The sequence below is a fragment of the Lampetra planeri genome, chromosome 1 (assembly GCF_965212315.1).
Source record: "Lampetra planeri chromosome 1, kcLamPlan1.2.h2, whole genome shotgun sequence".
NCBI classification, from domain to species: Eukaryota; Metazoa; Chordata; class Hyperoartia; order Petromyzontiformes; family Petromyzontidae; genus Lampetra; species Lampetra planeri.
In genome coordinates, this window is record NC_136107.1 from 7,849,256 (window position 1) to 7,875,582 (window position 26,327).

At 45.0% G+C, this 26,327-nt stretch overlaps 1 protein-coding gene across 9 annotated transcripts in view; it reads left to right on the forward strand.

The window, feature by feature from the left end:
* Window positions 1-26,327, forward strand: part of LOC144736511 (supervillin-like) — a 144,101-nt gene that overhangs the window by 36,277 nt on the left and 81,497 nt on the right. For 7 of the 9 annotated variants that reach the window (XM_078619094.1, XM_078619388.1, XM_078619467.1 and 4 more), the window contains 6 exons: window positions 1,262-1,350; window positions 18,268-18,349; window positions 18,871-18,935; window positions 20,428-20,479; window positions 20,991-21,145; window positions 22,272-23,088. In XM_078619094.1, the coding sequence (XP_078475220.1) occupies window positions 20,472-20,479; window positions 20,991-21,145; window positions 22,272-23,088 (980 nt within the window). In that variant the 5' untranslated portion in view covers window positions 1,262-1,350; window positions 18,268-18,349; window positions 18,871-18,935; window positions 20,428-20,471. Of the gene's footprint in view, window positions 1-1,261; window positions 1,351-6,146; window positions 6,456-18,267; window positions 18,350-18,870; window positions 18,936-20,427; window positions 20,480-20,990; window positions 21,146-22,271; window positions 23,089-25,079; window positions 25,794-26,327 lie in introns of those variants that run through there. The other 2 variants (XM_078619666.1, XM_078619169.1) reach the window with 2 other exon arrangements.

Here is a 26,327-nt window from a genome sequence, read left to right on the forward strand (position 1 = left end):
TTATCTTAGAGCAGTGGTTCTTAACCTGGGGGTGCGACATGCCGTTTCTGAGAACCAAAGAGGTGCAGGCTGCAGTAAAGGTGAAGAACCACTGTCTTTGAGGGTCACTGTATTCACACCATGTTAACTCGATGGCAAGGGCAACAAGTCCCATGGTGACGGCGAGAAGTTTCCACACGGCTGAAGCAAACCATTGAAGCATCACCAGTGACGTCTGTCCTACGTCGTGTGCTAGATGCACACAGTGCTGGCGCTAGCTACCTTTACTCGTGCCCAAGGAAGAATTCACAGAAGTTCCCCCCCCAACGTTTTCCTCCCCTGCCGCCCGACAGCTGTTGAGGGGGGGTCCACCCTTGAATTGCACTTTTTGCGCCCCTCCGCCCTCCTGTATTTTCCACCCCAGGAAGCCACCTGTGCCGCTTACCTCTAACGCTTCCTCTGGATGTATGGGATCTTTTTGTTGCAATTAGTGTACTTTATATAGCCCAATTAGCGTACAGTATACGACTGGGTGCCAGGATGGTGCAGTGGTAACACTTGTGCTTCAGAGCAAGAACTGCCTGAGCTCAATTCCTGATTCAGGTGCTTTTTCTATGTGGAGTTTGTATTTCCTCCCCCTATCCTGCGTGGAATTCTTCGCGGTTCGCCAGTTTCCTCCCATAGAAAAAAAATGTAACTGGTGCTTGCCAAACATTCAAGTGCTCAACAATTATCTGCAAATTACTCAATTAGGATTCCAAAAAAGCAACACCACCCCCTACGGCAAAAAACGTTGCAGACTGTGAGGCTTTCCTGGACAAACAAGCAGAACTATGAACGTAGCCCCGTGCAAACGTGGTCACCTCATCTCATGCGTTTCTTTTCTCTCTCAGTAGATGTAGGACAGAGGGGAACTGAAATGTAATGTAAAAACTCAATAACGTGAGTCAAACATACTCTTTGGTTCTTTCGGTAAAGTCACGTAGGTGAAAAAATAAATAAAAATAAAATTAAGAATATAATCAAAAATAGAAATAACTAAATTAAATCACGACGTTTCGAAAGCAACACAAGCTTCCGTCATCAGGTGGAACAACCACAGTAAGAAAAAAAATTACTGTAACAATTATTAAATTACTGTAACAGTTATTTGTGTTTCTTACTGTGGTTGTCCCACCGAACTACGTGACTTTACCGAAAGAACCAAAGAGTATGGATCCTTGCAGTCACGAAAACTTCAAATCTAAAGTTAGTCAACTTTTGTGTTTGTTATTGTCAACAGAGCGTGCCTGGTGCCGCATCATTCGCCTGGCGCGTGCAACACGACGCAGACGGCATCGCTCACAACCGCTGCAACTTACGACCTTTAAGGTAACCCTGACCTTAATCTTTTCAGATCTCCGGAGAACTGCTTTCTATCTCTAAACCCCACTCGTACATACTTGTACATGAGAGGTCTTGTATTGGTGGAATATTTAGATCTATATTTTTGCTTAGTTTTTTTCCGTGAAATAATGCAGTCATGTTTTTGTTATGTTTTCGACCGGTTCCCTATTCCTGTAATGTGTGAGGCATGTTCCGATACTTGCTGTTTGTATCACGATCGATGTAACCATGATTGCAACTAAGATCTTGTATCGAGTAGGAACATGTGTACCATTGCAGGACGCCCACAAAATAGAGCCGACCAGCTTATTGGGCCCTTCCTGCCGAAATAAATCAAATCTAATATAATTTTACGCAGCTCTGTAAATGTATGTATGTTTAACTTCTTTCGCACCGTACGTAGCCAACTGTGCTAATCGGAGGTAAAAAGCTATAGAAGTCGTTCTAATTGAATGTTGCGTAGAAGAAATGTAGGGTAATTTTTGAGCTTGCTGAGCTTAGCTCGCATCAGTGCGTTCCAAAGGGGCCATTGTGCCCCACGTGGCGCACACTGCCCGCAATGCCCACTGGCGGTGGGTCCACTTGTGCACAAGCAGTCTCCGGCTAAGAGGCGTCCGCGCAGTGGGACGGGACCTCCCCTATCAGGGCTCCCCATCACCATGGACCTGTACTGCAGGCATGTGCAGTGCCATTTAACACATTCCTGCTGCGGAGGGAGCTGGTAGGAACGTTGGGTTGCCCGGTCAATGGCCAGGGTAAACGGCGGCGTGGTGTATTCCGCAAATATGTCCGACTGTGAGGGCGGGCACAAGCCTGCGTGAGTAGGTTAAACGTTGAGTTTTATAAGGGCACCACGGGGTGACCAGCCCCTCCCCACCCAGCCCCACCCCTCCCACCCCCCACCCAGCCCCACCCTCCCCACCCAGCCCCTCCCCACCCTCCCCACCCAGCCCCTCCCCACCCAGCCCGACCCAGCCCCACCCTCTCCACGCAGCCCCTCCCCACCCTCCCCTCCACACCCAGCCCCTCCCCACCCAGCCCCTCCCCACCCAGCCCCACCTCTCCCATTTTTGGATGCACGACGGACGGACGGACACAATAATCCCCTGTGGGCTGGTGTAACCAGGAGGTTCCTACCAGTATAACAACAATAAATATTATAATAAATTTACAGACCTTTATTTATTATTCACGTTTTTATAAGGTGCAGCAGACCCAACAAAAACGGGCTTCAAAGAGCGCCGTACAATAAGATGTATTTTAAAATAATTAGTCTTTCTAACATATCAATCCACTGTGGAATGAAGGATCTGTTTGTGGTGTGTCAATATGAGTAAATGTTTATTTTACAAGGTACCTACAAAAAAGTATTTGTCTTGATCCATTAAGTCACTAAGTGTGAGATCAGACTAAACCCTACTTTAATTGGCATGTTACTGAATTGGTAGTGAAACCTCAGTGGTGCGTAGGGTCGCTCATAACTGAACGGCTTTGCACGGCAGTAGTCGTAAACATAGTGGCTTCAGTGGACCTGTGGTTCAAGTAGAAATTGGTGCATCACTGTCAAGTGAAAGAGGTGCTAAGGTTGCTAAGATTCATGGCAGATAGGATGTGTGAAATTTCTGGGAAGGATTAAGGAAATGCAATACTAGTGAAACAGACATTGCTGATTATTATCCTAGGAGCAGCAGACCAAGAATAGCGCTGTCCGTAACAAATGCACGGGGATGGGAGGAAAAGCTTCAGGCCGCTTGGTAAGGTAATAAGGACATCAGGCTTTGTGGGGAGCAGTCGTGGGGTATGTAGTGTGCACTGTGCAGCCTGTCCCCGTGCGGTACAAATTTGCCTCAGCACACGCCTGCAAGTGGCCATTAGTCTGCCAGTAGGGGACGATGTTGCTTTTAGTTGTTATTTTAAGTACAGCAGAAATCCAATAATCCACGTTGACAGGGGGGGAGCGGGGGGGTGGCGGATATTTCGCAGATCCTGTAATCCATGGCACGTGTGTGTGTTGTGTGTAGATGTATGTAATAATAATTTAGGACATTTGGTATTCACGCTATTCTTCTATCACATGTCTATGATGAAGGCGCTATATTTCACAGGCATAGTCTGTGCTACTTTTACGGTAGGGGGCAATGATTGCAGTATGTAATCCCAATTTAATAATTTGGGGGTAATTTTACGAATCCGGCAAAATTGTAACATGATGCCAGCACACAACGACCTATGTCTTTCTAATTACGTAATGGGATATTTAATGTCCACTGTGAAGCAGACGGCGTGTATCTCACAGTTAAAGCGCCCGCAAGTATTAATCAGGGCGGTCTGTCGGGTTTGAACCGCGAACCTGTGCAACAAGCGGCAAATGAGCCACCGCTGTGCCGGGTCACAACCGCTGTGGTGTATGCCTGCGCTTGCATTTTGTTCGAGTTAATACTGTATTCAGGTAACAGCACGTTTCATAGAACAACCGGCACACAAAATATACAGCAGTTTATTTGTATTTTCTGAAGATAGTGTCCTTGGGCCTATATCATGGACATTGTTGTACTGTATTATGCCCCCCACATTATGCTCTCTTTGTTCATCAACCCATACTTAGCAGTGTGGTAAAGTATGGTCAAATAACTCCCACGACCTTCACGGTGTGTGGGGAGCTCCTCATCCAGAAATGGATTGAAAAAAGGGCTGTACATGCACAAGATAGTAACGATGGGGAGGGAGTAGCATGCAGAGATGATCGACTGCGGAGGACTGGTATTTTTAGCAATCGCATGTAAAACATGTAAGGCTCTTTGACAGGCGCAGTAAACCCTTCCTGTTGCACACGTGGCTATAGCTGCTTATATTTCCGTCTACCTAATGCTCAATCACATGTACCCCGTGGTCATCTTCAACATTAAACAAATTATTTGGTGGTACTGCGTTGGCAGTGGTGCACAAGCACAAATAACGAAAAAACCCAACGCATTCACCAACAACCCTACCCTTAAAAGGAAAACGTTTAACCAGTAATATATTTCATAGGTGACGTTTTGGGCAATGGCCACATAGAGAGGGCAGAGAGGTAGAGTGCTCATCTCTTCTGCTTATTGTGTGAAGGTTTAGATTCCATCTGAACTGGAAAGGTGACATACAGGGGATGACTTGCGTTGAGCCGGAGGGATGTGTTTTCTCTGAAGAGGTAATGGCACTGAGACTTATGACGTCAGCTATGCAGCTGGTTTCCTTGTCTCACTATTGATGCTGCCAGGAGCAAACATGAATATTACATCGGGTAATTTTGGAGGGCGTATATGAGTGTCTATGTGTGCGCGCATGTCCTGGGTAATTTAGTGGTCTGGCTAGGATGTTTTCGCCAGGACTTGTTCTGCAGGGCTTTTGTAATTTACTGCTCCATTATGCAAGCTGCGTTACAGTAGATGCACGCTAAACAGGAATGTTGTAGTTTTGAGTATCTGACTATAACTGTTGGTTGCATTTCACCTTTTGTCAATTTAAAATTGGGAATTGGAAGATGTATTCGGAATATATTTCAGACTGCTTCTCGTGGATTAAAAGCAGCTCCTTTGTTATGTGTAATTGAGTTTCTGCAATTTTAAAATCATCGTATTACAGTACTTTAAAATGGTCAGGTTTGTGTGGCTCAGCTTTGCTGGATAGTACAATGTCAAACAGGTACCGTTTGTGTTTATCTTTTTCAAGTGCTGTGCTGTTGCAAGTGTTCGACACGGGTGTATGGTAGGGACGTAGAGATACATCATGAATTCAAATCGATGATTTGACTCCCGATAGATGTGTGAAGTTGTGCATGACAGAATAGCTCATTTTATATTTGTGTTAATGTTATATGCAACGAGCCCACGTGACCCCTGCAGTCAGTAAATAGGTGTTACAAGTCACATAAATGTCATTGATTCTCAAATTCATGACAGTATATCCGAATCGTGACATTTAATTGCATTGCAAGAGGGTGGTCGAATCATCGCCGGTGTAGTGAGTGACCTCCAGTCATCCTCGCAGCAGCGGATTTGGCTAGCCGTTGAACAAGGACGGTCACTGCATTGCACGCTTTTTCAGATGCGCTTCTGCGGTCGTCTGGAACGCTCTTCCTTCTGATAATAGGATGCCTCTGGAGCTATGCACTTTTACATTTATATCGAAAACGCATTTCTTTAGATCTGTTTTTTTGTGTGTTGAGGTTGTTGTCCTTCCCCCCACACCTCCGATTAGCATGGTTGGCTATGCACAGTGCGAAAGAAATTCAACATAGATATCTGTGTTTTAATTACAGTGAATGAGGCCACAGCCGTTTTATTCACCGCTTAAGAGATTGCCAACATGGTTTAAACTTATTTGCGTAAGAACAGCTTTCTTTAGCCTACCAAGCCGTTTGGATTAAAGCTTGCTGCCTTTAATAGCATGCACTTCTGGACTCTGCTCTCTACGTTGCTTGTTTGGAGACTGTTCTGTAATTTGACTTAGAATTACATTGATTGAACTTGACGAGGAAGTGGTGTGGAATCTCCCCGGGGTTGTAATGGCCATATTTGTATAAATTTAACCGTGAACTTGTTTTGTGTTAAAAGGCTGACATGTATTCACAAATCACCGAGATTCAACTGCAAATTATGATTACCTCTTAGAGCACCTCACGCATAGTCTTCTCAGATTCACCGGTAATGGAAGTGATGTTCAGGGATGGAACGGGGGGGGGGGGTGGCGTGAATCTCGTGGCTCTCGCCAAGTGTTTTTTCGTTCCGCGCATAGGAGTCTGGGCTGTGCGCACCGCCAGTTCTAACATCCTCCTTTGAGCCCAGCGTCAAAGCCACAGCTCCGCCCTCGCGCCCACCCCATGTGCTGCTTAATCTCATTACAGGCATTAAGTGAGCTGTTAAAACTGTAATAAGTGCACTCGCTCCCCGCGTCTTCTTGAGTCTATAACGAGCCGTCAGTGGATGATCTCCACTCACCCCCCCCCTCGACGCCACCTGAAATTCTCTTCGGCGCAATGAATGAAGCGACGATGGCGCAAAACCCCTTCCTAACGCGATACCTGCAAGCCGCCGGGGCGCTGCTCCCTCAAGGTGCGTTAAAACACGACGTTAGCGTTGGTAACTCTGCGGGTCGCGCCCGAAAACGAGTCGAGTAAGAGAGGAGACTTTCGGGGTGCTGGTATTGAGAGCAGTTCTCATGCTGGGGCGGGGGTATAATGAGGGCTCAAGAGAAATACGGAGGGATTGTCGAAGAGTTCCGGAATTACTTGAGAGGTGGGAAGGGAAGAGGGGTAGTATTGAAGTATGGGAAGGAGGCGTACAGCTGTTGTGCAGATGGGGTTGTAGCTATTGCAGGGAGAAAGAGGAATGTAGCAATAGTCTATGTTTTATTGAGCTATGATTGATAAATCATTACCTTTACTTAATAAATGCATAAGTAAATATTATGCAATACATAAAGTATGAAGAAACATATTTGTTTCAATGTAATGTAACTATATTAGGTTCGGCAGTAGTTGCCCATGCCTGTAATTTAGCACTGTGGAGACTAGGGTTGGTGGATTGCACAAATGTTGCAAAACTCCTTTTTTTGTAAGCGTCGAGGTGCCCATACCCTTGCTTGCTAGGAGAAGGGGGTACTACAGCAAAGTCTGGACAAATATCATCTGTCCCTTCTCTACGGGATAGTATTGCCCCTTCACAAACGTGGGTTTCCTGTGGGTGCTCCGGTTTCCTTCCACATGTAGAAAGACTCATTGACTGAAAACATCGTAATATATATAGAGGACTGCAGAGCTTGGCCAATTATTGGAGCCGGCTCGACGCCTGGTTGCCGTCCAGCTTATCTGTGGTTCCTCGGCAATTGTGGGTTTATACACTTTGGTTCTTTCAGTAAAGTCACGTAGGTATAAAGTAATGACTTTACCGAAAGATCCAAAGAGTATGGATCCCTGCGGTCACGAAAACTTCAAATCTAAATTGTGGGTTTGCATGAATAACACCGCTATGTCAATACACACGTGAGTCCGCAATTAATGTTTTTAATATGTGAAAAAGCAATTCCAATGTTTTTTTTTGGTAACTGATTAATCAAAGTAAAAAGAAATGGCAGATGTCAGGCAACTACTGCTGCCCAGGTACTATTCCTCAATAGCGGCCAGACACCTGCACACGCCCAGAGAGGGCGCGATGACCCATGACTGTGACACCAACGATGATTTTGATGTCAATATTAATGATGCTGCCGATTTTGGTTAAATTTAGAGATCTCTCATCTGTGACCCGATGGCCTTCGACTCCTATTATCCAATTTACCGCATATATGATCTTCCAAATATCCTCCATCATCTGCTAATTTCCCTATAAGTCATTTCGGATAATTATGATGTTGGTGCTGATGATAGTGATGATGCTGCTGCTGTTGATGTGATGATGATGATTTTGATAACGATACTGCTGCTGATTATGATGCCGATTTTGATGATACTACCACTGATGGTGATGACAAAGATGCAATCGCTGTTGGCGGTAACGGTTATGGTGACAATGCTGCTGATGGAGCAATGCAGTGGCACTCTGTGCTGTATTATAAAGACAAACGCACACAGAGACACGGCGACTCAGAGACGGACACAGCCAGACACAGAAACAGATACTGAGGCAGATACACAGATACATTGAGACAGAGATATAATTGTGTCACGGTTGTTGATGATGCCACCTCAGCCTAAATTGGTAACATTGAATCATTGAGCTTGAATGTTCTACTATAGGCCCTTTGGCCCAGGCCCCTGGTTTATGATTCGTTTAACTGGCCTTTCACAACAGCCCTACTCTGACACCTCCCATCTCAGTACTGTGTATTAGCATATACCCACTGGCTTCGGATGCAAGGATGCCCGTGTGAGTTAACATCACAGAGTCCATCAACTGTTGCGATATTAAGCCGGCACTCACAAACGTGGTGACATGTGCGACGAATCTCGCTATGGTCACCCACCATGCTTCAACAACTTTCACACACAACCCCAGTGTTTGGTTAGGTTTTCTGTGTTAGCAACCATGACAGGAAAGAGTGCATATTTTCAAGATGTGTACCTATCAAGGGACTATTTACACTATTCACATAATGGGATGTTCTAAGTCAAACTTCTATTAGTGTACATCGAATTAATGTCATCGTCAATTTGTTCAGAATCCAGCTCAATCCATGTGTGTCTGTGCTTTGTCAGGAGTGATGCGATGGGCTATGAAGATATGAACAACGTTAGATCTTTATCTCATCCTCATTGATGTTAATGCTGAAGCAGTGGCATGGCCCAGCGGCAGCGTGTTCACCGCTTGTTGCAGGGGTTCACGGTTTAAATCCAGCAGCTGCCCCTGATTATTACCATCAACGTAATAACCGTAATAATTCTCCGCACCATCTGCTGCACAGTGGGTATTAAATATTCCCTCACGTCATTTACAAGAGGTAGGGTCATTGTGAGCTGACGTCAGGGTCCAATTTTTTGCCAAAAAAAAAAATTACCTGCCAAATAACTAAATTGGGATTATACTTGGCAATCATCACCCCCTTACTGGCAGACATGCCCCAGGTCACTCTTGCAAATGCGACTATCCTTGCGTTTTGGGTTCTCACTGCCTGGTTAAACAGAATAAACGTAAACCTTGAAATGGATGACAGTGAAATAAACAAATTATCCTTATGGCGGTACCCCGGGGTACCAAATAACACAGAATGGCCGAGGCAATTAAATACTTTATTTTTGGGACACTATTTTATTCCAGGGGTGTACTTAACTCTGCAACTGGGGTACCAATCAATCCGAAATCAGTGCTACTCCGCGATGTCGAAACGCAGCGAGGACGATTGCGCTGAAACTCTGAACGCTCGCAGTACACACCGTAGTGATGCATCGTGTACAGCTCGTCGAGATGAGTCGACTGCCGCATCGCCGACCATCGACAGACTAAAAATGACTGTATCATGGACATTATGCGAGAGCCGGGGTCCTATGGCACCCCGGGGTACCGCCATAAGGTTAAAATATAATAGCATTGGAGGCGTGTCTGCCATGTGTTCTGCAACCACCCCTTGGGTTGAGGGTCGGAAGTGAGGGACTGCTGGACATGAGTCAGTGCGTTCCTGCAAACCCTTCCCACCCAGCCGTCATCGCTGTTCAGTATCTCACCGCAGCTGAGCACAACTCATTATGGTCCAGTACACAAAGCAAACATAATCACCATGTCCCCTTGGATGCATTTGGCCCAATTCGTGTAAAATATGTAGTTTCGCGCTGTCGCATACCCTTGAATGCTCATCCTGCTGACAAACCGATTCTCACGCACGCACAGGCACACACGCACGCTCATGCGCGTCTGTGTTGGCCCCTCCCTACCACCAAGGGGGGAGTTTAATGGTGTAAAGCCAAAGATGCTTGGTGCTACTTAAAACAATGATGTTGAAGAAGATGATGATAGCGATGCTGAGGATGATGATGATTATGGTGATGATGGGCGCCAAACTTCCACATGAATTGTGATGGAATGGGCTGGATGGCCCCTCTGTGTTCCTCGCATCAGCAACACTCCCAAGGCATTCCGTGTGACAGACGAAAGGCTCAACCATTGGCGAAGGGGTTTGCTCTTACGAGACCCCACCATAAGGGGCCGTCAATAAATGACGTCATGCACCTGGGGGGGGGGGTCAGACATTTTTGACGATGTGTGACGAAGGGGGGGGGGGGGGTTGAGAAATGTGACGTTATATCAAAATTCGCAACTTTAAATGAATATAGACAACACGTTCTACTTAATTAAATATAATTTTTTAAATAAACGTTTTCTCCTACAACATCAGAGTGCAGCGCCACATTAAATTCGCACTACAATGACAATAGTTTAAAGCGATTTGAAGCATGTTTTATTTTTGGGGGGGGGGGGGGGGAGAGCTTTGTGACGTCATATTTGGGGGGGGGGGGTCTGACTAGGGGGGGTGGGTGGTCAAACATCGTCCAAAATCGCGTGACGTCATTTATGGACAGCCCCTAACTCTGTTCTGACCCCACTCATTTTGGGCCATTGCATAATTGCCTAATGAATAATGGTGCAATTATTTCGTTGAAGTGTTGAATGGTCCATGATTTGCACATTTCATAATGTGGTAATTTTTTCTCCTAAAAACAGCTGTCATTTCACAAAAAGTGGCAGAATGGACAAGTAGTGACGGTACTCCTCTCCTCAAGTAGAATTAAGCTTAAATATATTTTTTAGAATTTCCTGTTCATGTATTTTAACATTACTCGTATCGGTTATCATTAGCGTGAGTGTTGAGTTTGATTATAATAAAGCAAATGTATAATGAGTGGATAACGTGTATCCATTTATTGTGCAAGCTGTGTGGGATAACTGACATCACCAGTAATCTGTAGCTAATACTTCTCCACTCTAATCACAAGCTGATGACTGATTCTACTTCCCTCAACAGGGTGTCCCTACTGAAGCTCATTTGTGGGGTGAACACGATCAGCTGCCGATCAAAGTACAACAATACCGTTTGGCATCCACAGTGGAGTTTGGTTTCATTTGTAGAGATCGCATATTACAAAGGGTACGCAAGCAAAGGTTACTTGTCCTTAGCCAACAGAGTCCAGGTGTATCTGTTTGTGATGTTCTCAGGTGCCTGGCATTCCCACAGGTGGTAGCAGAGCCAGTTCTGTATGACGTGCCAACAACACGGCTGCCTGGAGCCCGCCCACTTGCCAAAGGGTTTGCACCGCGTATTGGCTGGAGGGCTGCTTGAGTGGCGTGTTGTGGTCTGGGAGGCACTGGCTAAAGCAGCGTGAAAGATTCTGCACTCATTGGGTCATAAGAAGTGGTATTGAGCAGCGTAAGCTCAAAGTGCCCTCCCTGTGCAGCATTTACCAACACCAGGAGCAACCGTTAGTGGCAGTGCCAGTTAGGATGGACTCTCAGCATGACGCCAGCCTTGGTGAGTGGCCAATCGTGGCATTACCCCAGCAGAAGCATCCGTATGCCTGCAAGAAACCAATGTCCTCATTCATGCGTTGGTAGAAAAGCAGTTTCTGGCAATGTTTGACCGGAAAATATTTTTTTTTAAATACAGTTTTTAAATATGTATTGCTGTTTCTGCCAACACGTCAATGAGATCCAACACGTTTGGTTTGCACGTGTCTTTTTACAGAGGTTTAACGCGTGTGAATTTACACGTGGAGTGCTTCTATTTTGTGTTTTTGTGTATTTAGATATCTAATCATGTGTATAAGTTTACGTGTATTAATAAATTTGCGTCTTTATGCATATGCGGTTGCCTGAGCCGTAAACACACGTGTGTTTTTCGCTTGGTTTAAATGTGATATAGTCTGGTGGTACGAGTGTGATGAGTAAGCGTTCATGTGTGCGTACATGTGCGTGTGTAATTTCCAACCTTCCTTTCAAGGATGTTACATGGATGCTGTGAGATACACAACTGCAATTGAAGCACTGTGCTCTTCTAAAAGTACAACTGTTCAGTAATCTGTACCTTATTTTAAAACAAGGTAGTTTGTATTGTATGAATCTTTCTGTTTTAGCACGGAAAATTAACGATGGGGTGGGTCTCATTTTGTGGCTGTGCAATTCTGCCATTCCCTTTGAGTTTGCTGCCGAATGCTCACAGGAAACCATCCGTGGACAGTTTTTTTGTATCACCTAAAGCACTACTGTAGTATTGTATCGTTTAACTGTCCGTTCGCATTGTTGCTGTTCATACAAATTACACCTATGATGCTGTGCTTAAACCTTGCATAAAAGAGGGAGTACGCCTGTGGTGAATTATTGATGAGCATTAAATGTGCAACACTAATGTTACGTGTTTGCCTTTGAGGCAAGTACTCTATACGTGTATAGAAGAAAAAACGACCGAGTGTGTAAATGTCCTGACGTGTGTGCATCTGCACGTGTAACAATAGAGCACTACTCAATGTTCCAGTTTACTCCTGCTCCTGGCCCTGCATACGTATGTATGTTGAACTTATTTTGCACCGTACATAGCCAACCATACTCATCGGAGGTGCGGGCGGGGGGGACAACAAACTAAACACAAAAGTAGTTTTAAAGAAATTAGTTTTCAATCTACATTTAAAAGTGCACAGCTTCAGTAGCTTCCTAATATCGGAAGGAAGAGCGTTCCAGACGGCCCCAGAAGCGCATCAGAAAGCGTGCGATGCAGTGACCGTCATTGTTTAATGGCTAGCAGCCAAAAGACGCTGCGAGGAAGACAAGAGTTCACGTGATGGTTTATGCTGCTTGAGATCAGCAAAAATATAATCCGATACATGCAATAAAATAAATAACTTAAACCTGTTGAAGCAACATTCGATTTTCGACACTAAACAATTGCAATGATATTCGAGTAAAACATGTGTAATAACACGTGTTCCACTTTCCCAATGAATCCTTCCACATCATATCACGTAGAACTGTGGCAGAGTAGTAAATGCCCTCTGTCAGAAGCTGGCCGCCTCTAGGTGGCAGTACAGTCTATAACCTGTACCGGAGTCCCTTGATTAAATTATTATCCACTTCTCCACAACAAGGTCCCCCTATGTAGGCACAACAGACTTTTGGGGGCAAGTGCTGTTAGCGAGTAGCACTTATTATGAAGGCCGGCACAGCACACGAGATGGGTGGGTGGCCAGCACCACGCCCGGCCTCTTTTGTTTCCCGAGTGGCGATGTTTACTAAATGCCGCACTCGGTACACTCGTTTGAGGCCGTCAGCGGGAATTTAATTCAGGTGGTTGGGTTCGTAGCGCAGCGCACGAACCGCGACACCACCGCTCCCCGTTAATAACATACACACTTGTGTATGTATGTGTTGTATGTCCAGAGCCCCCATTTGGCTGCTGTTGTGGCCCTCCCCCCACGGCACTACCCACCATAACGTTGCCATCCAGCACCACGAGGAGGTTGGGATTTTTTTTTTCTTTCAGTCCTCTGTCAGGAGCTGGACCTGTACCGCCTGTATCTCTGTGGTATTCAGGAGGTCCGGTGGACCGGCTCTGGCTCCTGCCACCATGAGGGGTGGACAATCCTCTACTCTTTTGAACAAAAGAATGAAAGGGGCGTGGGAGCGTGGCGGTGAGGTGTGGGAAGCTGTAAGCCCCAGGCTACTTTGGGCTCGCCTTCCCATCAACCAGAGGCGAGGAGTGGTGGTCGTGGTTACTTGTGCCCCCACCGAAGACGAACATCCATGGAGGGATGCAGGCAAGGTCGATGAGTCAGATGCCTTCTATGACCTCCTGTCACAGGTGCTGGCTAAAGTGGCCCCTCGGGATAGAGTCATCTTGTTGGGTGACTTCAATGCCCGAGTTGCTCGTGATGCTAGCACCTGGTCTGGAGTGATTGGAAGACATGGGCCAGATCAGCTCAATAACAACGGTAGGAGGCTGAATAATTTTGGTGCAGCCCATGGGCTTGTAATTACCAACACGCTCTTCTGGCATCGGCTTATCCACACAACATCATGGATGCAAGCCGGATCCAAGCTGGACTACAGTTTGACGGAACAGCGGATGCGGCCCATGTCCTTGACACCAGGACCTACCGTGTAGCTGATCTGCCCACTGACCATCGACTTGTCATCTGTAAGATGTGCATGCCATTCTTCCACTCCGGTGGTGGGTGTACACCCAGGACCCTATTCAAACCCATAGTGGCATGGTCTCAGCTAGCTGATGAAAGTTGTAAGCGAAAATTTCATCATCGCTTGCGGCTGGGGTTGGCATCGTCCCCCACTCCTCCTGATGTCGAGGGGAAATGAGCTCATGCAGCTGCAATGGCTGCTTTGGGTACACGGTCCAGACCTCCTCAGAGACTCTGGCTGATAGAGGAGGTGTTCAGAATGGCTGAGAAAAAACGACAGGCCCATTCTCATCGTCTACTGCACCCCACGTCAGAGAATGAGGAGGCTTACCGCAGGCTTTGCACAGAAGTTCAGAGAGCCGTGAGGTGCTACAAGGATGGTTGGTGGTCGCAGGTTGCTGAGGAAATGGAGTCTGCCTCAATGGCCTCCGATAAAAAATTGATCTTTAATTCCATCAAAAAAGTAACCTGCAGCGCCACACCTATTTCCATCATTAGGGGAAAGAATGGTGATCCAATCTCCGACCCCCAGGAACAGGTTTGCAGATTTGCTGAGCATTTATGAGGTACTGGGGGAGGGGAAATCCCGCGGCCTGGAAAACATCGTGGGACAAAGTGGGGATGACCCTGCTGAGGCTGCGGTGCCTCAAATATTGGAAGAAGTCACCCCCTGTGAGTGGCTGGCTGAGGTGCCATCTGTTGAGGAAGTACTGAGGGCAATCCAGAGCCTGAGACCAGGAAAGGCACCGGGCAGAGATGATCTCCCAAGCGAAATGCTGAGGGAGGGTGGCGTTTGTGCACAGACTGCCCTATATAATATCATAACAACAGTCTGGACCACTGGATGGGTTCTGCTGGATTAAAAGGATGTCCTGGTGGTCCCCCTCTTTACGTGGCCTCAACTTGCACACAGCCTGGCACAAGCGTTGTGGTGACGTCACCGCCACTTAGTGGCGAATGGCGGTTGTTGTTGTTGGCTTTTTGTGTTTAGTTTGTTGTCCTTCCCCCCGTACCTCTGTTTAGCACGGTTGGCGACGTACGGTGCGAAATAAGTTCAACTTTTTATATCACCTGCATAAGAGTGTGCATTGCCAGGCAAATGATAATCCTTGAGAGCTGGAATAAGCGGAATTAAGCAACAATCCACAAAGGCTATTAAATCTGCACGGTTTAGAGCCTCATTTTATCTCGTGATATAATGGAACCCAATTCAATCCAATCCCATGCCATGCAGGTTCTTTTCTGGATCTGATTGATCAGCAGCACATTTTGATCGCAAACGGGTATTTTCATCACAAGTGTAATTCCCCCCCCCACCGCAGCATGTGTGCTGTTGTGAGTGTAGCTGGCTCAAATACACGCCCTATTGGAATCGAAGTTCCCAGGTTTAGTTTCCAAGTTAGTGAAGTGTATGCATTTTTAAATCCTTTATATTAAGTTCGCTTGCTTGCTTGCTTGCGTGCTTGCATGCTTGCTTGCTTGCTTAGGACCGTGCAAATCTTTCGGTCGTTTTTTAACCCACTTCCCGTGATCCAATCGAGCTGACATTTTGCACACAGACTCGTTGTGCTTGACAATTAATTTTCATGAAAAATTTTTTCCTAAATTTTACACTGTTTAGGGAATTTTTTAAAAATATTTAATTACCAATTGCTTAATTGTGGCAGACAATCAGAGGACGAGAGGACTGTAGCCGCCCGTTTCATGATGACGCAAATGTTGACTAACCACATGGCATGAAATCCCTGTCCCCACGCTGTACAATGGAGACTATTTATAGAGCAGTTAAATTGAAGCCGCCAGGTTCTTGAAAGTGGTAAAACGGGTCAACGCTAGTGCCTTCGGGAATATATGGGGCATGTCAAGAGGTGATCTTTCATTTTTAAATCCTTTATATTAACTTCACTTGCTTGCTTGCTTACTCAAGAAAAACAGAAATGAATAATAAAATGAAACCGATGCCACGCATATAAAGGATTTATAGTGAAAAACTTTGTTTTTACGGGTTCATTTTTTTAAATATAGTAAAAACTGTATTTTGCATCTTCTAATAAGATGAATTTTACGAATAAAATATTGTAAAGAAGCGTTTTTTACCCCCCTTTACACTGTTTATAAGCACGTAAACTACACTTGGGAATTAAGCTCAGCAGCACCTTGTGATTAAACAGGAGGGAGGTCGGTGTGTAACCCCGTACACTACTGTGGCTCTGGCCATTGGGGGCGGCTGTTAATGGCCGTGCGGGCCTGTAAGCCTATCAGCCAATTAGGATGTGACCCGATCACAGTGGGGTGACATTCCCATTCCATCTGATCCTTTCTTTTAAATAGTAATTTAATTTTGTAATCCTATATCTGAATACATGTGTACGAAGTTTATATATGGATGCAATTTCAGGTATCAAAATGTTTTTGTTCTGCTTCCCATGTTTGCCTACCATCTTTATATTCATGAAACTGAAGCACGCCCTGAATTCACGTGTTCTTATGGAACACGTTATGAGATAAAACATTATGATGGTGTATTTTTCCAATATCAACACCAAAGATGTAATCGTAGCTGCAAGCATTGGCATCTTGCCCTTTGATGTCTTGCTGCTCTTGATAGGTCAGTCCTAGCTGTTACCCTGACAGTTTTTAATGCTGATAATAGGGTTCTATAAAACTTGATTTGAAGCTTTCATGACTGCAGGAATTACTCTTTGGTTCTTTCGGTAAAGTCAAGTAGAAATAAAAATAAATAAAATAATAGAATACGACGTTTCGATTGCAACACAAGATGATTTATCTTTATCAGATCTCTATTTAAGGCCTCGACACAGAGGCATTGGGTCTCTGTGTGTCTATGTTGTGTGTCTCTCTCTGTGTGTCTCTGTTTTGTCTCTCTCTACTTGTGTGTCTGTCTGTGTGTGTCTCCGTGTCTGTGTTTTGTCTCTCTCTCAAATGTAGTTCTACCTGATGACGGTTGCTTGTGTTGCAATTGAAACGTCGTATTGTATTATTTCATTTATATAATTTCTACGTGACTTTACCGAATAACCAAAGAGGGTGCTTTGAATGTGTCTATCGTCTGGATGATTGTTTGACTAAGGATGTGTGGTCTGTGTTTATTACAGGTGACTGAAATAAATATTTATATAACTCCTACGATCAATCTGGTGACCCAATCCACTCTGGTAAAGTGGTTTGATCCAAATCGGACTTAAATGGAATGTATGCCTCATTCACCGAACGAATAATGTGCTAAATTGATAATATTACAACAACAACAATAATATATCTAAACAAATGTGTTTCTTTTGATATTTTGATAAGCATTTGATTTGTAACCAATAAATACATATGTAAATAAATTGTGTGTGGGTTTAGATGTCCACAGTACAGTGGAACGTTGCTAAAGAAGGGTAAGGAATGAACTGCAGGAGATGGTTATCCGTTTCGATTTTTTTTACCGAAGGACACTTTTGGTGTGGATAGTTGAGGGGTAAGGAGTCAAAAACCATGGGAGCAACACAGCATACGTAGTTGCCACCTGCTGAGCAAACAATGAGCCAGGGGATAGAGAAAGGAGAGGCTGCTGGAATGTAGAGTTGGATGGAGGTTATCCACGTGTGGAGATGGGAAGGTTGTAAGAGACGCATCGCTAAACACACCTCCGATTATAATGGTTGGGCTATGTGCGGTGTGAAAGAAGTTCAACAAACATGTGTTTTTCCCGCACAGATGTCTCATTTGTGCAATCACAATCCCAAGCACCCTGCCTTAATCTGTTTTGTCACAGGAGCGATCTGAGATGGGTCAATACAGTTATGTTTTATGTTTTATTTTGGCACAGGTAAAACCCTTTCGGCAATAAAATGCTCATTTTCGATCGGGTTCCTGGATGCAACAAAAACACGTGAACAAAGCAATACAGAAACAACTGTACATGGTCAAGTTCTGAATGTGAACTGCTAAGTGACACGAGTAGATGTTTACAGCACATGACACAAATGTGGGTAAATAAAAACACATAAATAATAACTATACATTAACAAGCAATTTTATATTAAATTAGCTAAACTTTACATATTTTAACATGTGAAATTACTGTAAAGACAAATTCATCTGAACAATATGGGAAACAGAACTAAAAATATAAAAAAATAAAGAAGCTTAAATATCTGATGCTTTTTTTTTCTCCCTGGCTTCTGTTACCCGATCTCTCTGCTGTCCTCCCGCGTCTGGCTCCTCCACGGACCTCATCCTCCTCCCAGCTGTTGACGAGTACCTGGAGTTAGAGAGACGGTGGAAGACTCCCCGCTGCAGTCGCCCCTTGCACACAGACAGCTCCCATAGGTACGCTACATCTGCGTTACCATCCTAAACCGAGAAGCCACTGGAGCTATGCACTTTGAGCAGATGTTCAAATAATTAGAAAATTCATTTATTTAGAGCTACTATTGTTGCATTTAGTTTGTTGTCCTTCCCCCGCACCTCCGATTAGCACGGTTGGCTACGTACGGTGCGAATGAAGTTCAACATACATACGTGCAACAATCTATCTTTTATGGTTCGTGAAGGACCATTGTATACCCTGTGTTGTGGCCGTTGTAGATCGTTGTCAATCTAAACGCTATTAACATAAAAATGTTGTAAAATTGTGTGATTAATATAGGGGTTAGTTATCCCTGTATGTGTCAAGTTTAAGACACACATATACAGTTAGCCATTTTGCTCAACGCCGAAACTTTGAGTGGAGGCTTTGTGGGCTTCTATGTCAGTGCATATATGTAAAATGAGTGTCTGCACGTTTGTGTGACTCCATACACGTGCGCGCTTGTGTGTGTACGTGTGTGCTGTGCGTTTCTGCGTGGCAGCAGGAGTAAGCGCTCGGCCAGCTGTCCAGCGAGCAAGGAGCGTCTCGTGTCGCTACTGCCCAGTGGTACGCAATGTTTGTGTGTCGCTGTACGCTGAAATCTTAGGACACGCTGATTAATCGCAAGTGACAGCTATTGCATGTAGAGTGAGTGGCCCGTAATCTTCAGGATGCGGGCCACTCTGTATTTCACAATTCATAAGCAGTCTAAGAACACTGCAACAGGGACTGCCAGGAAGGTAATGACATCATCCAAACTGTTAAGAAAAGTAAGTGGGCATGGGCAGGACATGTCGCTGCAAGGGATTAATGATGACGCACTGGCAGGGTGCTGAGTGGATTGTTACATCGCAAGATCGTGAGAGTTGGCATATTTCTAGATTTTAAGTTTTCGTGACTGCAAGGATCCATACTCTTTGGTTCTTTTGGTAAAGTGACGTAGGTGAAAAAATAAAATAAAAATGAAAAATTAAGGATAAAAATAAAAAATAGAAAAAACTAAATTAAATCACGACGTTTACAGTAATTTTTGTTTCTTACTGTGGTTGTCCCACCTGATAACGGAAGCTTGTGTCGCTTCTGAAACGTCGTGATTTAATTTAGTTATTTCTATTTTTTTTAGTCTTAATTTGTTATTTTTATTTTATTTTTTCATCTACGTGACTTTACCGGAAGAACCAAAGAGTATAGTTGGCATCTGTTTGGTGGAGGCCTTCATCTAGCAGTGAAATTGTTCATGGTTGATAATTGATAATGTGGTTTTTAGCTTAAATGAAGTTATATGCTGCATGCGCAATCATAGTGACACTCTTTCAATGGGCACAGGAGTGAGTTTTTACATTGGGCACAGGAGCCCTTTGAGTAAGGACTCCTGAAAAAAGGCACACTCCCTTTCCTAGTACTGTGATCAATCAATGACCGATGTATATATAGCTGAATTTTTTTCTTGATTTTTTTTTTATCAATGACATCAAATTAAAACTGCACAGCTCAGTGTCCCATTTAATTTGATTGTTTTGGGACAGGCCCTGCGGTTACTGTGTGAGTCAGCCTCTCCGTGGCAAGCAGTTGAAGAGAGGCGATGCATGCACAAGTGCCTTCCCTCGCTGTCAAATCGTTTCCATAGCGAGCGGCTGACGGAACGTCGCCCAAGGGACTTGGCGTGTGCCGTTGTCCCTCGTGATGTTTGCACAGTGATGTCGTGAGCTTGAGGAGATGCACGTTGTGGTTGAGGTTTGCGTGATGGGATCAAGGTAAATCCACAACCGGCCGGAAGCCCTTGTAACCGCCTCCACGCTCCTGTGCGCAGAATTCTGGGTCCTAACTTGACAGATTCTGACTTTGCGCTGATATTGCATATCCGGGCCATGTGCTCGTGATGTGGTGCACTTTTCCAAGTTTAATTCTCAGTTCAAGATTTTTCATGCAGGTCTTTTTGCATCGCTACGCTGATCTGTTCGGAAAATTCTAGGTTTATTTCACACACACAATTTTTGTTACATGAGCGTTTTGTTAAAACATGCGTTTCAAATGTTTATGTTGCGGGTTTTGTTTCCAGTTTCAGAGCTGAGAAAATTGTTTGAAAGTGGACAGATTTACAACATGAATAGGTAAAGGTTTTTTTTTATATGTATCTTGTAACTTCATTTATTCGTTGAAACTTCGTTACGTGTTTGTCTCAGACGTTCTGCATCTCTCGTCTCACCCTTATCCATTGACACTGCTAAGTGTTCCTGATACAAGTGTCCCACTGATTTGTGTTATCGTCATACATTAATAAAAAACAAAACTCGATCCCTAAATTACATTTGCCATGTAGTTTCTACTTCCTCTTGTTTTGGGATATTTTTAAAAAGCACGATATGTTCGGCGACGGGATGGAACATCTCGCTTGTGAGTTGAGCGGCAGCTTCTCCACTGCTTCTCTCACTCAATCTCACTCAGTGGTGATAGCCTTTGCCACTGCTCATACGTGCATGTGTTTACATATGGTATACTCTGGCCATATGCGTGTAGAGTGATTGCATAATCAATCACTACAGACGTTTATGCTCATTCATAATGTTGCATGCTGGAGGATTTGTGTGCGGGGTTACACGTGTGTGTGTGCGTGCGCTGCAGGAGAGAACGCCTGTCGCGTCGCGTGGATGCCATGACTGACGAGGAGAACGTGAGGACCAGGGTGTTCACCAGGCCGGTGCTGGAAGGGGACAGCTCAACTCGACGCGTGGCAGCTTCCCCCACATCCGCCTGTGTGGACCACACCAATGGATTCGGTATTGCACGCATGCGTGCATGCTCAACCCTTCCGTGTGTGACGTCCACCGTGATTGGACCGCTATGATATACATACTGCTTTGCAATGTTATTCAATATTTTTCGACATATTTTGGGTGTTTATTTGACGACTTGTAATTCTGGCTTGAGAGTGTTAATGAGTGTTCTGTAATTATAAAGCAGGTCATCCTTGGTAATTTCCAGTATAATTTACAAAATTAATCCTGGTATCTTAACTGCCAACTTCATTAATGCCACGTCAAATTTCCAGTTTATATTTTTTAACCAGGTGAGAATTTAAAAGACCAGGATAGTCTCATTTGTAAATGTAACCCGGGTCACCAAAATGACAAATCACCACTGGCTTACCCAGCCATTTGGAGTTGGTCAGTGGGCACCGTCTGTGTTACCAAGCGAGAGTCCATTGAGACTCTTGTTGTATGGTATACAGAGGAGAAAATGTGGTGTAAAGTCAGTGTGATATAAAAAACAAACTTTGGAAAGCAGGCGCGAAGCGTCCAAGGATGTGTTTTTTGAAATGTGAATTCAAAATAAATATTTAAAATGTAACCTATACAAACTAGCATACTGTGTAAAATAAAAAAAAAATATCAAACTGTAAAAAGAAAATGACACAGTGTACAACGAGAATTATGACTTCTTACAGCCCTTTTGGTAAAAATACTGCAGGTCACAACAGCACACTCACTCTCTCGCCACACTGCAGGTCACAACACTTGCTTTCTGCTTCTTCCATTGCACTGCTCCACTTTGAAATTCCCTCCCATCGTCACTTTTACTCAACTCATTCATAACCTTGCACAATTCAGGTTTTTTGGGTTAGATATTATGGATGAAATTAGTTTCAAGAGCCTACGTGTTAAACTCCTATCAAAAGACAACGTTGATAGTGCTGGTTGTTTCTGGCCACTTGACGTTTGTGGCCTTTGGGCCCTGTGCTCAGCAATTGCGTTTTAAACAACAACAACAACAAATATTGTGCTGGTGTCACGATCTAAAGGGGCCCAAGCCATCCAAATGATAAACTCAACTGCGACTAAAACTGCAAAGAAAATGTAAACTGTGAATAACAATTGTGCTGGTTGTCGCTGCTGGCTTGTGCAGGTCAAAAGAGGGAGACGGAGAAGGGGCCAGATACGAGGGAGGCGGTGCGTGAGCCGGATGATCGGAGCCAGCAAGCGGCATCTACCCCCGGCGATGCTGAGTCACGAGCGGAGCGGATCGCGCGTTACAAGGCAGAGCGGCGCCGGCAGCTCGCCGAGAAGTACGGAGGAAGTGAAAGCTCGAGAACTCGTGGCCCCGACGCCGTTGAAACGGGGAGCGAACAACCCCGCAGAGCACGCTCACGTGCACGGGAATCTCCTGTAAGCAGAAGCTCAGATGACAATGAAGCAACTTTGGCAACATCCACCACAGGACTATCCTCGAGAAGGGGACAGCATCTTCCATCTCTTGATATTGATAACAAAGTTAATGATAGTGCAGCTGGAGAAATAGCTCTTCAGGAAGATGCAGTTCACACAAATAGACACGGACGGGTGATTCCCCACGATGCTGATCCTGCGGGAGGGGAGAGTTTGCTGGAGAACTACACTTCAACGGCAACCTATTACTATCGACGGAGCCCAGGTGGAGGAGAAAGCAGGGTGCCACCTTCTCTTATCCCAAGTAATCAAAATGAGATGGAACCAAATTTGAGTTTTGAGCAGAAGCCAAGTGATGCGCGCCAACCTGTAGCAAGGAGCCACAGCCTGGAGCCGAGCCGGAGCAGCCTGCGTCGTCGTTCTGCTCAGCCTGTCGGAGACACTGACCCCAAGGTCAACACAAGCCCCTCGTTGAACGCCTCCATACTGGATTCACCAAGCAGGTCTCATTCTGAGCTCTCGGCCTCTCCTTGCCCTGACTTGCTCAGCGCAGAAAGGTGAGCGTGCAAGGTTGTGATGAGATTGTTCTCTTTGTGAAAATAATATAATCGGTTGTGCGGTGTGCCGTGTGTTGAGCTGTGTGGAGTCTAGCTGTGTGTATGGGACCGCTTCTGTGACGTAGAGTGACGTTTTCTTTATGGATTAGCATGTATTAGAAATGGAATGTTAAGGTTTGGAAAATGTGTGTCTGTTAATGTGTGGTTCAAGTGTTTTCCATGCACAATGTGTCATGTTGTTTGTTTTATAATTAATTTGTTCAACATCACTCGAACATTGAAGATTCTGGAGAAAAAAAAGCACAACAGCAATGAACAAAATCCAATACATAATTGGAAAAAGCAGCATGAAGTAAAATATACCATCACCTTTGGTCAAAGACAGAATCACCTAGTGTATTCATGTATGAGAGTGCTGGTAGTAGTTGTGCGAGTGCTCACACGTTTGCATGTGTGTGTAGGACATAGGAGTGTGTGTGTGTGCAGATGTATGCAGGATCACTGTTGTATTTGTGTACGTGGACGCGTGCGTCTACAATTGATGAGTTTGGTGTGTTTGCCTTTCACGCTGCCTATCAGTGGCTTGGGAGGGTCTGGCCGAGTATCTGCAGCATTGTGGATGCAGTGCTGCTTATAAAGGCACTTGCTGTGGTTTCTTTAGTGTTTAATGTGAATGTAAATGGCAGGGTATATATGTCCAGCAGGAGGTATGCCAATCTATAGTTATGCTAAACAGAACGCCGTGGTGGCGAGATGTTAAATCCCCTCCCCTGGTATGCAGGAGGACGTGGGTTCAATCCCGACCTTGACGCCTGCTGTATATTTGGAGTTTGCATGTTCTCCCAATGGTCGCGTGGATTTTCCTACAAGGCCTCCGGTTTTTCCCTCCACATTTAAAATCAACATCACGTGTTTAGGGCATTTGGCTGCGATACATTTCCACGTGGTAAGCCAACTATGTTTTGGACAGGTCACTTCTGAAAAAGAGCTGTATAGCTCAGTGGGTCTTACTTGGTACAATATAAAATAGTTTTAATAGTTTTTAACTAGAGAGGATATTCTGGGTTGTGTTAATGGTGTGTTTACATTCCACTTTCATGTGTGTAACACTGACTTGCTATTAGATATCCATCTCGTTTTTTCTCTCCTGAATTCATTCTGCTTGAATGAATTCAGGAGAGTAGCCTCAGTAATGGAGGGGACCAATATTGCAGATCCTATCATCTGCGGAGTTATCCGTGCATTTTGTTCCACTTATCCATGGTAAAAATTTGTGGATAATTGCAGTTAATTGGAGGTATGTGCTGCTCAACTCATCCTGTGCGTGAAATGGTTTTCTTTATTTATTGAGGAGACCCCCTCCAGCGTAGAACATATTAAGTTTTGTTTAATAATTTCATGTTTTTCACTGCTAGGGAACACTCTGTTCCATTGTAATTAATAAAGCTGCTGAGAGTGAGCCTCGCAAGGCAGTGCTCATGGGTTGAAGTATGTATGTACGTATGTATGTTGAACTTTTTTCGCACCATACATAGCCAGCCACGCTAATCGAAGGTGCGGGGGAAGGACAACAAACTAAACCCAAAACGCAGTTCTGAAGAAAGGAGTTTTCAATCCAGATTATAAAGTGCATAGCTCCAGTGGCTTTCTAATATCGGAAGGAAGAGCGTTCCAGATGGCCGCAGAAGCACATCTGAAAGCACACGATTCAGTGACTAACTTTGTTCGATGGCTTTCCAAAAGCCGCTGTGAGGATGACCGGAGTTCGCGTGATGGTTTATGTGCTGGCACACGGGCACTCGGGAGCCTCGGTTGTGTCAGCTGTGATGCCATGTTCCATATGGCCCGACGACTCGTTATTTGTTTGTGGAGGCTGCGCATGCCTTGTTCTTGTGTCGTGGTGCTGAATGTGTGAGTGCTGTGCTGTAATGGTAAATGGGGGCGATCGACGCAACTCAAGGCCCTCTCCTGTTTCTCCATCTTGCTCTAAGACGACTCTTGAGAAGCCATCACAGCCTCTGTGATGGCATCCAGGAGCAGAGCCATCGGGAGCCGGAGAGTCCATGGAGGCAGGAACGTGTGCGGCTGCATGGCAGTGACTTCACTCCAAAGGAAGAGGCACACAAATTGTTTCATGGAAAAGTGATCTCTGGAGAGACTCCTTCAAAAACAAACTTGAGGATAAGAAACTTTGAGAACAGTTCCTGGTCTGGCAGAAGAATGACGGAGAGTGATTCTCTTCAAAATAGAACAAGTGGAGACCAAATCAACCAAATTTGTTGCGAACCCTTTGAAAGGTGTGCGACAAGTAGGAAGTTTGACACCCAAGCACACTCCAGGCTGAGAGTCATGCGTCAACACTCTCAGCCGATTGCAGATCCTGCCTCAAACTACATGAGTTCTCACTCTACAAGGATCACACCCAGGAGAGACCAGTGGCTGAGAAGAACCACATCCCTCTCAAACGATCTCCCCTCTTGCTCCGACAACACGTCTGGATTGTGGGCCAGTGAGGTGGAATGGCCCAGATGTCGGCCAGCAAGCGCTGAAGGGTCGCCAGCGTTTGTGAAAGTTGGTGTTGAACAGGAGGGGGAGGGAGGCACGAAGGGGGAATGGGGGGAAAGTTCTCCTCTTGATACACGCATCTCCGTGTCCAAGTTGCGCAGGCTGTTTGCGGCCGCGAACGCCCGCGTGACAGACAGCCCGTAGGTTTTCACCACCTGTGAGCTAGCGGCTCTCTTCTTCTGTCCGCACGGTCCTCAGGCACGTGATATTTAGTGTCAGCTGCGCTTTGTTCAATTGAGTTGGTGCATAATCTGTCTGCTGCAAAGGCAGCATCGCAGACCCTAGCGTGCCCTGTGTGGACACAAAAAGAAAGCCGCCGTGTGGAGTTCCTTTCGTTGTTTGACTGTTGTGTGAGTGTCGCTAATTTACTGCATGCACAGTGGGACATACTTAACATAAAAACATTACTGTGAACATGAACAATACTTCCAGTCGTAACCAAAACAATTGGAGGAATATTGAAATTTCATTTTCAGAGTGATCTACATGAACTCATGCCAGTGCCAAATATATATATATCTCTCACATTATTTCGGTTAGATTTTTTCGGTAAAGTCACGTAGGTAAAAAAAAAGAAAATAAATTAAATCACGACGTTTCGGAAGCAACACAAGCAACCGACACTAGGTGTTGACTGCTCGAGCAAAATGAATGAGGCGTCACTACGTGATTTA